Source organism: Arachis stenosperma, chromosome 1 (assembly GCF_014773155.1).
Source record: "Arachis stenosperma cultivar V10309 chromosome 1, arast.V10309.gnm1.PFL2, whole genome shotgun sequence".
NCBI classification, from domain to species: Eukaryota; Viridiplantae; Streptophyta; class Magnoliopsida; order Fabales; family Fabaceae; genus Arachis; species Arachis stenosperma.
Genome location: NC_080377.1, coordinates 897,343 through 915,515, shown reverse-complemented (window position 1 = coordinate 915,515; position 18,173 = coordinate 897,343). Strand labels below are relative to the sequence as shown.

At 28.5% G+C, this 18,173-nt stretch overlaps 1 protein-coding gene across 2 annotated transcripts; it reads left to right on the top strand.

Moving 5' to 3' along the window:
* The first annotated feature begins 1,316 nt into the window (after window positions 1–1,316).
* LOC130966895 (BEL1-like homeodomain protein 4) lies at window positions 1,317–14,558 on the top strand. Of its 2 annotated transcripts, none has more exons than XM_057891717.1 (5): window positions 1,317–1,731; window positions 2,053–3,594; window positions 4,694–5,079; window positions 7,898–7,958; window positions 13,548–14,558. In XM_057891717.1, the coding sequence occupies exons 2-5, from the start codon at window positions 2,212–2,214 to the stop codon at window positions 14,151–14,153; spliced, it is 2,436 nt and encodes an 811-aa protein (XP_057747700.1). In that variant the 5' UTR covers window positions 1,317–1,731; window positions 2,053–2,211; the 3' UTR covers window positions 14,154–14,558. The 2 variants fall into 2 exon arrangements, with proteins under 2 accessions (XP_057747700.1, XP_057747705.1); XM_057891722.1 differs by lacking the exon at window positions 1,317–1,731 and adding an exon at window positions 1,767–1,951.
* The last annotated feature ends 3,615 nt before the right edge of the window (window positions 14,559–18,173 follow it).

Sequence of the window (18,173 nt, the reverse complement as noted above, 5' to 3'; positions counted from 1 at the left end):
AAAAGATTTGATTATATGTTTTTCCCAAGATTCCTAAAAAACTTAGTTCTTCGACAAATTTACTTTAAAAAATGGCAAATTGTCAAAATAAAATATTTTTTTTGAATACTTAAAATTTTTTTTATGAATTTTTTCTTATCGGAAATACAATTTTCTTAGTAATTTTAGTATTATACTTTTTATTATGGATTTTTTTCTAGCGAAATGACTCCTTTGACCTCAGTTGTTACAGGCAGGGGCTCTGATGCCTTACCAAGCATTATCTAAGGGCAATATGGCCATTTCGACGTATCAATAAAGATGGTGGTAGTTTGGATCATTGAGATGACCTTGTACTGACCTTATCTTTATTTTATTCCGTAGTTTGCGTTGGTTTCCAAACGACGTATGCAAATGACAATAAAATCCATAGCTGGTGATGGGTATTATAGTCAATGACCAAAAAAAAAATTAAAACCTCGTATGTAATTGTTTTTATGTAAAATTTTGTTAGTTAAAAATCGAAAAATAATTTAATATATTTAATTAAATTATTATTTAATAGGTTTTAATTTTAACATTTACATAAAAACAGTTACATGTGAATGTTTAATAAAAAAATTAAATTCTAAAAGAATTTTTTTTATATTAATTCACCAGAATAAAGAATTATAATTTTTTGACGATAAAAATACACATCCAATTATATTTATATGAATTTAATAATTAAAAATCGTTAAATAATAATTTAATTAAATTTATTAAATTATTTAATAACAGTTTTTAAATATTAATTTCACATAAAAATATTTACAAATGAGTTTTCATTCTTTTTAGCTATCATGCATTCTCTATATTTTCACCATGCCACTTTGATAAAATGCTGTTAATTTTTTTTTTAATTTTTTATAGTATTTTTTAATTTGATAAATTAAAAATTAATCTATTATAATGTTAAATTTTATTTAAAAATTTGTTACTGACCAATAAATTATTATATACATAAAATAAAATTCAAACTCTCAACGTTCATTTAAATAAACTAATGAATTAACCACTAGATGAGCCTAAACAAATTACATCTTTACATATATTCTCTCCTACCCAGTTGATTTTCCTTTCCTGTCTCTTATTAAAATTCGAATGATAGTTGTTCTCTAAAGTGCGTAGATAAGGTTATTATCGTCATTCCACACCACAAATATATTTTATTCGCTTGCAATTTGTTACCATATAATATATTTTTTATTACAAATATAAATATGTAATATGATGATTCTTAGGAATATGATGAAATGAAAATATATAAAAAAAAAAAAAAAAAACTAAAGGAAGAGGTGAAGATAGTATAGAGTATATAGACTAAAGGAGGAGAAGAAACAGCGACTTCTTCTCTTCCCTCTCTCTTCCTTCGCACACTGCGTTTGTTTGTTTTCAGACAGATATATATGAGTCTCCCCAAAAGCCTCCATTTTTAATATTATTATTGTGTGTGTGTGCAACTTCAATTGCATCTTTCTTTCTTTTTCCATACGGTGATTTGCAAAAACACTTACTGCAAAGAGCAACAAAGAGAGAAGAAAAGAAAAGGAGAGAAAGAGAAAGAAAGAGAGACGACAGGAGACAGAGTGACAACACACATATATATACAGAGAGAGAGAGAGAATTGAAGAAGAAGCTTTCAATACCGCAGAAGGGAAAACGATGTCTGAGAGCTTTACATCCTTTCATACTCTGCAACTCTAATAAGAGGTACATATGTTTGTGTGTTATATATATATGCACATGAATTGATGAGCATAGCTGAAACTGAAAATGATAAAAGGAAAGACAAAAGAATAAACATTTTTAATTTAGATGAAAGGAGATCCAAGAAAAGCTTAGAGATCAGAGCATAGCTACAAAAAAAACTTTTATTAGTAATTTGTTTCTTCATTAATCACTTCCTCTCACTCTCACAATTAATACTCAGGTACCCACTCTCAAAATTTCTCTTTTCATTTAATTTGTTTCTATATAGTTTTGCTATAATTGACGACTTATTGAGTTTAATTTCATGATGTGGGTTGTCAGATTCGCTTATGGTTCCGGCGCTGATACTCAACCGCTCATCACTCATCAACTCAATTATTGGAGAGTGGTAATTTACAAGAGAGGATGAAATTAAATTAAAGTGGGTTGCAGACCAAAGAAAAAAACGAAGATGATGAGGAATAATAATAATATTTCATCATGGGAATAGCAACACCGCCACCATTTCCTTCCATTCTCTCTCACTCAAAGACTAATAACTACCAGCAGCACCATTCTTTCACCATAATCGAGAAGCCTGAAGAAGAAGAAGAAGAAGGATTAAACGCTTCTAATTCTATGTCCCAAGATTACCACCACCACAATCAAGGAATCTTCACCTTCTCCAATAATGGGTTCGAGAGATCCACACAGGTAACAAACCAAGAACACCATCACCAACATCAACACCACTTGGCTCAGCAAATTCGGAGGGACAAAGTGAGGGTGCAAGGCTTCGATCCACAGCAACCGCCTCCGGCACAGCCACCAACAGCCATAATTGGAATAGAAGAATCCGGAGGCATCCCGGGGTACGAAACTGCCGGGATGCTATCGGAGATGTTCAATTTCCCGCCGGTTGCAGATGCTGCGGCCGGAGAATTATTGGAGCAGCCAATGATAGCGACGTTTCGTTCCCCAACGACGACGAGGTCATTGGGTAGCGATTGGTATGGTGGAAACAGACAAGGGATGATAACCGGGTTGGGAGCGTTGGGAGATAATTCAAAGAATAATCATAATCAACATGATCAAAGTAATTTGAATAACGGTGGTGTCATAGTTCATCATCAACATGATAATCAGATTCCTAGCATTAATGCCGATTCAGCTGCAGCCATGCAACTTTTCCTCATGAACCCACAAAGCACCACCAGATCACCTTCCCCTCCGTCCCATCACACCACACCCACTCCTCCTTCGTCTTCTTCGACGCTTCACATGCTTCTTCCTAATCCTAATCCCAATACTTCCCTACAAGGCTTCCATGGTGGTGGTGGTGGTACTTTCAACCAAATCACATGGGCCCCTGACAGTGCTCAAGAAGCTCAAGGCCTCTCTTTATCCTTATCCTCTTCATTACAGCAACTGGAAGCCGCGAAAGCCGAGGAATTGAGGATGGGAGAAAGTGGTTTCCTCTTTTACAACCAAGGAGTTGGTGGTGGTCCTTCATCTTCCTCTTCTTCTGCTCAGTATCCTTACAAGAATCTCCCTGGCCATCATCACCAACAACACCAAGCATTGCATATTCAAGGACCCATTGGGTTTGGATCATCATCTTCGTCTTTGGGTCTAGTCAACGTCCTCAGGAATTCCAAGTATGTCAAGGCCGCTCAGGAGTTGCTTGAAGAGTTCTGCAGCGTTGGAAGGGGTCAGTTCAAGAAAAACAAGTTCACTAGGCAGCTCTCAAACCCTAGCTCCAATCAAGGTGGCGCCGCCGCCGGCGTTTCTTCATCTTCTTCAAAGGAACTTCCTCCTTTGTCAGCTTCTGATAGGATCGAGCATCAAAGGCGGAAGGTCAAGCTTCTCACCATGCTTGATGAGGCATGTAATCTCTCTCTCTCTCATGAAATTTTCTTTGTGAACTGAGATATATAAAATAAAATAAAATAAAAATAAAAGACGGCAGGTACAGTAGGGTTGCCACTCCATAGCTAGGATCATCATCAGTTGGTGAGGGATCTGTTTTTATTAATTTAATCCAAACTCATTTTTTAATCCTCCGATCCGATTGGTGGGAGGGAACATTTTTTAGTATTTCAAATGGTAGAAACTCAGGTCCAGTCGACTTAAAGTTGATAGTTGAGGATAGTTTGATTGATTTGACTAAATTTTCATCTAACTTCTCTCGACTCTACACCTGAATTTCAACAATTTCAAATATCTTATTTGTATTTTCATTTTTCATTTATATTTAATTTATTTTCAGCCATAGTTTGGTGAAAGTGTGAAACCAGAAAGAAAGAAAGAACACACTAATGGGCATTATAGGAGAATACGTCAATCAAGACGCGACGTTTCTTCTAATTATTAAGACAGACTCCAACTGAAGGAAGCCACTCACCCAATCATATATATATAAATTAAAATTACGTAACAAGTTGTTAGGAGTGTGCCACTGCTCCCTCAGATCCATATCACAGAAATATATATATTTGCCATTGTTATCATATCTTAGTTGACCGCCAACAACAGAGCGCTCTTTTCTTTCTTCTTACTTTTTCTTTTTATGGAATCCTTTTTCCATAACCAATTTTCTTAATTAATCAATCGGGTCTGGTGGGAGAGATAGATGAATTTATTTACAGTACCAAACAGTTTGAATTTTACTCCACATATCCCCAACAAAGTTCTTTGTATTGGTTCACAAGATTTAATTTAATTTAGAAAGAAGAAAGCTAGGCTCACTAAATTCAGAAAGTGGGAGCACACGTGTGTTTTTGTTTCACTATTTTGCATGTGTTAATTAATTAATTCTCATATATGATATTCTTATCTATTTGGTACATCCTAAGATTGATGCATAAATAAGAACATGCATGTAGTACGTACTAATATCTATCATTCAAGCACTGTAATTAATTAAAAGATGGTACACATTAAAAGAGGTGGTTCAATTAATATTCAATTTATTACTAAACAGGTGGACCGTAGGTACAGTCACTACTGCGAGCAAATGCACATGGTGGTGAACTCGTTCGACCTGGTGATGGGGTACGGGGCGGCGGTACCGTACACGGCGCTGGCGCAGAAGGCGATGTCGAGGCATTTCCGGTGCCTGAAGGATGCAATAACGACGCAGTTGAAACACAGCTGCGAGGTACTTGGAGAGAAGGAAGGGGTGGGGACGACGGGGCTGACGAAGGGGGAGACGCCGCGGCTGAAGATGCTGGAGCAGAGCTTGAGGCAGCAGAGGGCGTTCCACCAAATGGGGATGATGGAGCAGGAGGCTTGGAGACCCCAAAGAGGCTTGCCTGAACGATCTGTCAACATTTTGAGAGCCTGGCTCTTCGAGCATTTTCTTCACCCGTACGTTCTCTACTTCTTTTTCTTTTTTTAAATTTGATAGTTAAAAATTTTTAAATAATTTGATATATTTGATTAAATTATATGAAATTAACGGTTAAACATTATTAAAATTTTTTGATAAAAGTAAAAACTCACATATAACTTTTTAGAAAAGTCTACAGGGCCATAATTTTATTAAAATTACTGGCAAGTATGTAATCAACAAAGAAAAGTGAATTATTAGATAAAATTTCACACCAATCTCATACCATTAAAATCATTGTTAATGGTTATTTAATGGTTATAAATTACAAAAATTATTAGTCCCTATCATTTCTCTAATTTTTTTTATGTGAAGTTGACTATTAAAAATTATTAAATAATAAATGAGTCGAATTTATTAAATATTTTAATCGTTTTTCGTTATTAACTTTATATAAAGACACGCATATGAATTTTTACCCTACCTAAATAAAATAGTCATTACTTAATCATTAACTTAATTTTTTTAGTTAAAATTTTTTAATTTTATAATCTAATAATATATTTTTTATATATTTTTAAATATTGATGACTAATTGATAAATAAAAAAATTAATATTTAATAATTTTTAACTATATATCAATTATTAAAAAAATAATTGCACATCAATTTTCGTTTATTTAAATCATTTTCGTGAGGAAAACCTAGTTGCATGACTCATTATTCAAGAATTAATTTACTATCATAGCGAGTCTCAAAATCCTAAAAGAAAAATGTTAGATAAAAAATCGTCTCACTAATTTTTTTTCTTTAAATTTAAATTAATATCAATTAATTTTCTATTCTTTTACTAAATTTTTTTAATACTAATAAATAAACTCATGCTTGAAATTGACTTGGATTGATATTCTTCTTCTTAACCACTAATTTAATTACAGTGCCCGACTGTTATTGTTGGTGCATATTATAGAAGAATGATTTTAGGGTGTTTACAAATTTTTTTATTTAAATTGTTTAAATGTGAGTGTTGAAAAATAGAATTTACCTTTTAATTAAATTGAAATATGTGTATTTTGTAAGTACCATAGAACGTATAATTATATAAATATATATAGTCGGTGTAAAAACATGAGGTAAAAAGTTGTAATTTAAAAATTCCAGAGAACATAAGAAGATTCCCACCCGTAGGTTGTAGGTACGGCTACATAAGCTGCAGTTAAAATTTGTAGAAAGTACGCAATAAAAAGGCAGATGATTAGTATACTATACATTTGAGAGAAGAGTTATTAGTTGATAATTGCATGCATTTAATTTTTAATAAAAAAGAAATTAAAGGGCACAGCACGGCTACCGTTAAGTAACAAAGAGAGAAAAGGAGTTGCAGAAGGAAAAACCGAAAGAGGGAATCTAAAAGCCATAATTCATGTGTCGTATGTACACTATCGTTTAGAGGGACAGTCATTAACATGCTGCAGAGTCCTCTTGGGATGTTAGCTAGCTCGTCACCCAAAAGCTGTTAAACAGATATGTAGTACATTCACGACTCCGATCATTTCACATTTTCATGCCAATTAATAATTATAGAAAAGTATAGATAGATAATGAAAATATTATACAATGTGAATAATGAATGTATCGGATATTCATTTTACTAGGTGTGCTTTTAATATTAAGATTTAGGTGAATAATTTGGAAGTGTAGTATGTTTTTATTTGATTGGTGGTTGTTCATGTTGTTCAAAAAAATCATTAATTACCTAGCATTACCCAATAATTATATATGAGAAATATGATATTATAAATTTTTAGATAATTAATCAAATATATCCGATTAAATATATTAAATTATTTAATGGTCCATAATGTTCTTTTTATGTGAAGATATTATCATCTATTTTATATATATATATATAGTTTAGGCTAGCCAATTTTTTAAATTATAATTGATATTGCACTATAGTAAAATATAATTATTAAGTAGTGACATTTTTCATTAGAAAATATCTTGAGTGTCAATATTTTTATTAAAATTTGGTTCGTATTTAACCAACAAAAAAATGAAAAATCTCATATTATAAGATGTAATCTTACATTATTAAAAATATTAATGATAGCTAATTAATAGTTATAAATTATAAAATTTACTGACTTTCTAATACTCTTTTTTTCAATATTATATATGTTGGAAGGGAAGAATAATATTTATTAGAGACATTAATTATTTAATTATATTAGTGAAAGCTATCATTTAATTTGACTATATTAAGTGAATATAAAAAATTAGTTATTAAAATAGTTATTAATATAAAATATATATTAAAAATAAATTAAATAATATATATGTATAAATATATGATAATTGATTTAGTGAGTGATTTTTATTAGTATGTGCAGAGTTTATTAACTTAGGTGTATAGATATTACTTTTCTTTGCAAACAAATGGCAGTAGGAATATTTTGGTTGCAGTTAAAAGTTAAAACTTTATGTAGCATTAAAATTTTATCACCAAAACATGTTAAAGTTAAAAGAAGGAATTAACATTTGAGTGAAACTCACATGGATGTGTAGAGTAGTAACATTTTTTGCTTGCATTGCATAGCTTTAATTTTAACTGCAATAATAATAGAGAATGGTATCTTTTCTCTCTCACCCTGACTAAACAAACAATCCACTTTAATTTAACTGCTGCTGATGGTGTATGTGTAGCAGCAATAGGACGTAGATCTTTCTTTGTTTCTCTTAGATTCTCACGCCCCATGAAGGGACAGAAAGAAAGGTTTCATACTCAGAAAGCTGAGGCCTGGGGTGGTGTATGTCTCTTTATACTCTGATGTCATTTTCTGGTCTCTTTCTCAGGTACCCAAGCGATGCAGATAAGCATCTCTTAGCAAGACAGACTGGGTTATCAAGAAATCAGGTTGCTTCTCTCCCCCTTCATACATGATGCTATTTTGTGTTTATTATACGGTGAAAACTCAGGTGTAGTCGACTTCACGTGAAGTTGATAGTCGAGAGTTCTTAGATAAAAATTTAGTCGAATCAATCAAATTATCTCACGACTCTCAACTATCAACTTCACGTGAAGTTAACTGCACCTGAGTTTTCAGGTTATTATATTTACTAGTTTCCATTTACCTTTAGGATCTCATGCATAATTATCAACTTTTTTATTGTTGGACTATTTTTAATGCCTTGCATGCATCATAGTCTGATTCGAATTATTAGATAATTTAATAAATTTTATTAAAATATTATTTAACAGTTTATAATTATTAATTTTACAAAAAAATAATAACTATATTTTTTAATTATAAAACTTAAACATTGGTTATGTTAATTATAAAATATACAAATTAATTAGTTAGTTATAAAAAATTAAATTAATCGTACAAACTTATATAAAATAAATAATTCATTAGATAATATTATCGAATATTTTAAATAATTTTATTAAAATAACTTAAATATATTTAATAAATATAAAATTAGGTTATATTTTTTTATGTTAGAATTATCATAGATTAAATATTTTAAAAAACATTTACTTAGAAGATTAAGGATTTAAATTTTGAGAAGCTCCTTTTGCAGTTAGTTTGCCATTCCAAATTCAGTTTAGTCTTCCTTAATCTAAAACACTGACTCATTTCCTTAATCTTAAATTCTTAATATATATAGAGGTACCACATAGACAGTAATGTAAATATACATGTACATTAACTTGACGTACCAATGATAACGAATAGACCAATCATTGCCCATGTTTGCACTACTAGAGAGAGAGAGAGGGAGAGAGAAATGAGAAAGAGACAATTTTGTCTACTCTCTCCCTGTAAATTAATTAATTATTACACCTACGGACCACATGGGAAAAGAAGAAATTAAAGAAAGAAAGAAAAATAAAATTGAAAAGAAATCCATGGCCTTGAAGGGAAAGAGGGACCAGCAGTAAGTTCAGATGTAACTTACATGGTTTTGGGCTTATTGTTTCTCTGGTTTCTCCTGTCCCTCTCTCTTCTCCCTTTAGAGAGAGACAAACAACAACGTGGGTTTTATTGTTTCTTTCACTCTCAATACATTTTCCTTTAGTTACATCAAAATAAAATATATATATAAATATTAGGATACAAATTAGATAAATTATATCCTTTAAGGCTTTAACTTCTTTGGGTTTATCTAACTTATGTTTCAATAACACATATCAAGATTACAAATTAAAAAAAAAAAAGTTATGTTACGTACACCACCAAAGTCAGTTACTAGTATAAAATATATGCTGAAATATAAATACATATTGAAAATAAATTAAATCACACATGTATTTATATACAAATATATTGGTAGCTGATTTTAGTGTACAAATAGTATTTCTCTTAAAAAAAATTACTAAAAATATAACAAATTTAAATTTTAAAATATTTGTTTTACATTTATTAAAAAATATATATTTAAAATTTTCTATTAATAATAATTAGCAAAACCCAACTTATTTTAAAAGATTTTTAGTCAAAATTTATTACTTTTATCTTTATTATTTAGTGTACATTATAATAAATAAATATTAAATAAATAAATTTAAACTATTTGAGTTGATTTTTTTTTCTCTAACATTACTCATAAAGTTTAATTTCATAGTATGAATGTTGAAATAATTGAGATGTTCTTTCAAGACATAATAATGTCTGAAATTAAGATGTTCCCTTGTTGAAATAAAAAGAGCATGGTTAAGTACAGAAAGCAATGAGACCTTGGAGTTAGATGTATTATTTGGAATCTGATCTGGCTCATTCATTCACTCCTTATCACTTTTCTCTCTCATATCAATTGGCTTCACCCAACTACTCAGTGGATCAATTAATAGGGGAAATAAATGATCCTTCTATTGGGGATATTATGATCACTCATTTATAGGAGTAATTCTTTAACTAGTTTATTTATGCCCTTTCATACTATGATAATTAATGCCATATTAGGTATTCATGCAACTTCTACAATTTTTCTCAATATAATTGATAAATCATTTACTATAAAAAAGTAGAGAAGAAAACTGTACGTATAATATTATTTTCCAATCTTAAAAAATTTAGAACTAAATCCAATCTGAAGATATAACCAATAAAATTAAAATTAAATCATAAACTCACAATTAACTACTCAAAACTAAGGTATCCTTTTCACCCAGCAAAAACTAATCTAAATATAAAGATATATAAAAAAAGAAAACTATGAAAATCTTTGGACATAGTTCAAATTATATCATAAAAATCAATTTTCACAAAAATTTAAATTAACAAAAAATATATATAGTTAATTTTTAATATATTTTTTCACTCAAGAGTTTTTTTTTTTTAAATTTATGTGAATATTTTTATATAGATTTGCTATCTCTTTTAATTGGCCTTTTAGTGAAATTCTTTCTTTTGGTTAACAATAATTGAAATCTGAGTCTTTAATTTGTGTCATAAAAATTTTAATATTATGTTATAAAATTATTTTTTCTAAAAATTTAAATGAGATACAAACCATTATATCTCTAATCAATCATATAATCATATTTAAATCAAAACTTGTACACATATTTTCTACAAAATTCTCTTGTTTAGTTTAAGATATCATCACTAAGAGGGTAAAGTATATTTTTTATACTTGAAGTTTGTTAAAAAATTTTAAAATATTTTTAAGTTTTATTTTATTCTAATTTTTTTAAAATTTGGTTATCAAGAATATATTTAATACTAATTAAAAACTTTTAAAATAAAATTAAAACAAAATAAAATTTACAAGTATTATTTTAACTAAATTCATTCTTGATTTTTACACGTTTTATTTGAACCATTAATGTTTTATTTTACACAAACTGTCAGGGACACAGACGACACAAAACTTTGCACCCTCACAAAGTCACAATAACAAATATTTTTACTTCACAAAATATTTTCGGTTAATTTCAATAAGACACATTAATTTCTGTAGCATATCATCTTGATGGTTTTCTGAACATCTGCAGATCCTGTGATACGCGGAGTCGTTCTTTTTTTTTTCTCCTTTCCCTCTCACGGAATCAAGAAAATATAAAAAAATAACTACTTAAATAAAGATGATAAAAATATTTTTTTATTAAAATATTTTATTAAAAAATATAATTTATTTATTTAATCACACTTTAAACAAAAATAATATTTTTATAATATATAAAAATTTAATCATATAATTTATTATTTAAAAGTAAAATAAAAAATATTTTTATATATAAAACAATTATAAAATCTTCATAATAATATCTACCATATAAAAATTGCTCTCAATACTATTCTGACTGAATATTACAAAAGATTAAAAATATAGTGATGGTAATGCTAACACTTTGTATCAATGTTTAGTCTCAATTGATTAATTTTGGATTTAAAATAGCTTTACTTAAAACCAAGACCTAAAAGAGCTTGTGCTGCATTTAACCAAAAGTAATTTGAGTGACCTATTTGTATATGATAGAATTTTATATGTGTCTTGTATAAATTTAATAGTTAAGAATAATTAAATAATTTAATAAATTTAACTAAATTATTAAAACTATTAATTTTACCTAAAAACAATTGAATATGAATTTTCACCTTGTATACACAATATGTATTGCCACCACCGCACCAAATTAAATGTATATCTATCTACTTCACATAAATATATAAAGCAATGGGACTGGTTTAAAATTCTCTTAGTTAATTTATACCTACACAAAATAACAATCATGTCACTAAATATCAGTTAAAAAATTAATTATTTATATAAAATATATATTAAAATATAAAATATATAGTAAAATATATTATAATTATCTTTTATGTATACATAATATTTTGCTAATTTGCCAACAAACTCTATATCAAATGACATGGTCTTTTCATACTCACAGTTGTGAGTTCGAATTTCTCTATCTTTTATAAACAAAAACATTTTGACAATTTAATTATTTATATAAAACATTGACAATACTATCATTTATTCTAAGAGTTAAGTTGATAAGAAAAATTATATACAAGTTTTTGACATAAAATTTCTTTTTTTGTATGAGACTTAAATTTGTATAAATTATTTTTTTTATTATTTTATGTTGAAATTCTTTTTTAGAGTCAGTAATATCTTATTCTAAATCTTTTAATTATAAAAATTTAATATTATAAAATTGTTTATTTTAAAACTTAAATTAATAGAAAAAATTATATATTAAAAAAAGACCTATAAACTTTCTAGCTAGCTATTGTATTATATACATACACTTATAGTCACCTGTAAGAGGAAGGACTATACAATCCTTTTAAAATTTGAAAACATTAAATATTATTTAAAGCATATTGTCTTTGTCTAGGAAACAATATATTGCTGATAGGTTTATAGAGCCCATAAAACAATAATATCTGGTTACCTTATTTTCTTTTGGATAATGGGAGAAAGTTTGACTTGATAAGATAGAAGTAAAGAGTAATATTTGTCATCAAACAAAATCACTATAAAAACTCTATGAATTTTTTAAAATTAAATTAATACTACTAACTCTATAAATAGAGTCAAACTTATAAAAATTACAATTTAAAGCAAATTTCAAAGTCTTTGATATTTATTAGTCTGCATACGAAACTACTGAATATATCGTTTTGATGAGTTCCTATAGCTTATGACTATTATGTTTTGGATACTCCTAACATTAGATCATAATATATTATGGAATAACAATTAAATGTAATTTCTTATCATACTACATCTATATATATATATATATATATATATATATATAATTCAAATTGATCAATACCTGGTGTGCATGTAATTAGGAACGTGTTCGATATGAAATATACCTAAATAGATTCCGGAAAAAATATGGATACAATTAAGTACATTTTGTTTAAATTAGTTTAAAATGATGTTATTTTGATTAAGTTTTATTTTCTCTTAATATTTTTATTCTAAAATTATTTACATGTACAGTTTAAAATATTATGTTGACCAATTTAAACTATTATTTTAAATATTTTTTTAATTTAAAATTCATTATTTATATCATTTTAATATTAAATTTGATATAAAATATATTTTTATTATTTTTAAAAATTTATTTACTTATATTTTTATGTCTATACTTATGTATCTGTATTTTTTTATTGTACCGTAGTTGTAATGGAACCTAAAATTCATATAATTGATATTGTATTGTAATATGTCACATTGCCAATTATAATTAGCATCATCTAGGTTTTGCGTTTTTTTCTTAAAAAATATAAATAGATATAAAAATTTGGGTAAAAACTCAGGTATAGTCACTTCACGTGAAGTTGATAACTAAGAGTCATTAGATGATATTAACTTCACGTGAAGTCGACTGTGTCTGAATTTTTACCTTTTTTATACACTGAGTACAAAAGATATAGATCCAGCATTTGCATAAGCTATAGAATCCAAGAACAACTATAATCTTGATTAATGAATTTTTTAATTGAATTTATGTTTCATATTTTAGGTGTCAAACTGGTTTATTAATGCCAGGGTTCGTTTGTGGAAACCCATGGTTGAAGACATGTACCAACAAGAACTCAAAGATACAGAGGGTGCAACAGCAGAAGAAGAAGACGACGATGAAGGAGAAAGCAACAACAATAGTGGCAATCATGTACAAACGCCACTACTACCATCATCAACAACTACAACACCACCACCACTTCAATTATCATCGTCAACACCAACAAGTAATAATAACAACAACGTTAATAAAAGATCAGATATTATCATCAATGCCCAAGATAGTGACCCTTCATTAGCAGCAATTAATAGACAAGGCTTAGAAATTCAAGCAAAACAGCCTGCTACAAGTTCCACCGCCATCACCACCGTCACCCCACCTGTAGTGTCACAGTGTTTCGACTCAGAGCACCTACTAAATGAGGATACGTGTGGCCACGGAAGCATAGTGAGTGCAGAATATGGAACCCCTTCTGGTGTTGCTGCAATGGCTGAAATAGGGTCTTCTTCAAGTACTCTCATCAGGTTTGGGACTACAGCTGCACCCGGCGATGTGTCACTCACGCTAGGGCTACGACACACCGGGAACAACTCCTTTCTCCACTAGGAATTGGTGAAAACTCAGGTACAGTCGACTTCACATGAAGTTGATAGCTGAGAGTCGTTAGATGAAAGTTTAGTCAAATCAGCTAAATTATCTAACAGTTTTCAACTATTAACTTCACATGAAGTCGACTGTACCTGAGTTTCACCTTAGAAATTTTGGAGGCATTTAAGAAAAAACAAAGGAAACTAAAAACTCGCCCTATATTATTAAAATTATACTTCAATGATGATTAGTTGATGATAGTACACATAGGATATGAGACTTTGTTATATATTATATGATATTGTGAAAAGAAAACTAAAAATCATTTTTCCCACTCATTTTAAATTCTGTATGAAATGATATTTTTCCTATTCCATAGTTTGCAGTATGTGCATATTGAAGCGGTGTACAATTATACAATTAATATTGAAAACACATTAATATGAGATTCTAGAATGACTGTCAGTGTAATGTGTTTTTTTTTTTTAATAAAACTTTGCAATATTTAATAAGTCTAATTAGAATTAAGGACATATTTTTTTATTATTTAACAATTTTTTTAATTTAAAATTAAAAAAAGATCAAATTAAAAAGTGTGATCAAATAAAGAAAAAAATATAACCCTAGTTTTAGCTATACTACTTAATTATTATCAAAATATAGCCTTATTATTATGTGATCATCATGCAGATTTAGTAACGTATACCTTTGGGGTAATTGTGTAATTATACAGTGCTTTTCATTTCCTTTTCATATGAATATTGTAAAATAAACATTTAAATTGGACACTCATATTTAACATTAAACAAGATTCCTAACTTGATGGAGTGCCAGTGAACAAAAAAGGCTAGATATGGTGTATGTGTAAATATTTTTTTTATATATACATATTTAATGCTTTAAATTTTATGAACTGTTATTAGAATGTCATAAAAGTCTAAAATATATATTATCGATCTTATATCAATAAAAATAATATCCCATTTTATATGAGTAATTTTAGATTTTTCATTTTCTTTGTCTCAAATAAATTTTTACTATAAAATAATCAACTTTTACGCAATTATCTTTATTATTTTGTACCGACTCAACTAATAAATTAACAAAATATTAAAACAAATTTGATAAGAACCAACTTACTAATCCTATCAGAAATCTTAACCAATCACATTTTTTCCTTTTATCCTTGTTTTTCGATCCATTATTTTTATACAAGGTGAAAACTCAAGTGCAGTGGACTTCGCGTGAAGTTGATAACTGAGAGTCGTTAGATGAAAATTTAGTTATATCAATCAAATCATTTAACGACTCTCAATTATCAACTTCACGTGACGACTCCTCTATACAAATTACGATTATGACAGATCACTGTTAAACTGGACATGAACAATTTTCTTTTCTTTCATGCATGAACAACGTTATTAACATGTTGAGAGCACAAGAGGGAAAAGATGGTAGGACATTTATAGCATTAATATTTAACACCAAGATAGAGAAGGGTAGGGTCCTCTGAAAAATAGAGATGGTATGTTGATCCATTGAACATTATTTTAACATTGCGAGATGGAGAAACACTGCACACATAAACACACATGACTCCACTCCACGCCTTAATCAATGTAACAGGCCAATCCAGAATGGTATGTTTGTCTTGTCTCGCTGTTCTAAAAACTTGGCACATTCAATTAGGATAAGAGGACGAAAATTTGATTTCTGGACCCAAGTACGGACCCCACTTTTCTGAACCCCAATGAAAATGTTTTAAAGATGGAAAGACGACGATACATATATGTGACAGCAAATTGGGTTGGACCCCCCCCCTTCATTTGCCATATGAAGAGAAGAAGAGAGGGTGCCCCCATCAGAGGCTCAGATCAGACACCCTGTACACATTTTGGTCCCCAGATGATCAAAATTCTTGTTAAAAATTCAAGTGATCACTGTATAGAATACAATACTATCTAATTATAAAAACGATTATATATAAAAAATCAGGAACCAGCATCGAATATATGCTAAAATATAAAATATACACGAAAAATTAATTAAATAATATATATCTTTGTCTATAATTGATTTAGTAACTAATTTTTAGTGTGTATATAACATTTGAATTTCGTTAGGGAGTTAATGGAGTATTTGTACAATATGTACAATGAGCTATTTATTTGATTCAATATGAGTTAAAAAATAAACATTCAGGATAAAATACTATTAATTTCTCAAACACAATACACCCATACTATCTAGAATAACCATCCGGGTACCAGGAATAATAAACATCTGATATCCTACTGATTCGAATATTCCTAAATCCCATTGTATACATTGTACAGATACTCTATTAGCTCCATATACTTCCTCATAACATTTTTGTTATACGAATAGTAGCACTACTTGAGCCCATAAGCAAGAGTCAAAGTGTTATTATGTTGAAGAATAAGAGATTCTAAACTCAGGTGTAATTAATTTTATGCGAAATTGATAGTTGAAAACTGGCAATGAAAATTTAGTTAAATCAGTCAAATTATTTAACGACTCTCAACAATTAATTTCATGTAAAGTTGAAATTAACTGCACCTGAGTTTTTATCTTTTTACGAGTAAAAAGGACGTAGAGGTCCATGAAGATTTTTTGGGTGGACTTATGTTTCATACTTCAAATTAAGTTTTGACAATTAATAAATAAAATATAAAACTATAAATTTTATTAATGTAATTTTTTACGGTTTTCTCGATTTCTGAAGTACTGAAATATTTCTTTTAAGTAATTTATTGCGACCTAAAAATGAATTAGGCCTAAGAATGGTGGATTCAATGCGTAAACACCTCAAGACATGAACTTAAGTTCATAACTCATATCAAAAGTTACGAAAATATGATTACTGGACTACTTCAGAAAAGCATCCAATCCAATTCATGTATATTTTGCTAAAAAAAATATAAACTTGTTCAACAAACTAAAATGGTTAAAATAAAAAACATTTAAGTACAATAAAGTTTACTAAATTTGTTAATTAAAATCAGTTTATCAAGCAAAAGAAACTTGTACATCTTGCACATTAGGAATCAAGTTGAATATGAAGGAAGAAAGGATTACCAACGTCACTTTTATAAACTCACACTATAAATACAAATCAACTGGCCTTATGAAGAATTAGAAGTTTTGAATATAATTGAATTGCTACTCATTTGTTTTCAGGTATTCTTCTTGAGCTTTTAGTCTTTCTTCATTTTCTGTAAATTCTTCATACATCAAAAGAGTAGCCACAAGTTGCTTGTAATTAAGTTGAATCTTTATTTGTTTTATCTTGTATGTATTAGATTAACAAACATAATTTGAGTAGTTCCTACAGTTTTATAAATCTTGGAACAAAAATTTCAGATCTAGAAAAGTGTATTTCATATACAAATTTAATTTATAGTAATTAAATCCATTAATGATTAATTTTAGTATTAGAATATGTAAATTTTGTTAATATGAGTTATAATGGTATCTAAGAAGACTTATTTAAGAATAGTTGAAGTTCTTAAATTGGTAATAATTTAAGTTGCTCCTCAAGGCATGATGCAATCATATCTAATAGTTCTTAGATTAATTGTGATATAAGTTATTGTATCTTAAAAAGACTTAAAAACAGAATATTTTTTTAAACACTTATTAATGTCAGCTCCACAGTATCTTAAGTTGAGTTTTGATGATTAACAACCAAATATAATTTAATGATTTCATTGATTGTTAACTAACATTTGTTCAAATGTATAATGTTTTAAGAAATTTTTTCTTAAGTAATATAAGTAAATTAGGAGAAATATGAATTTGAGGAAGTGTTAAATAACCTCGAAATTGAATATGATAAACAGACCACCTCAAAAGCAATATCCATGTTCCTTAACTGAAAAAATCTTAAAAGTGCGAGAATGTTCACCTCAAAATTCTGTCAAGTAATATGTACATTTTGACCAACATTTTAAAGTATAGTACAAAAAAAAAAAAGTAATGATGTAAATATACACAAGAAAAAAACTTGTCCTTTTT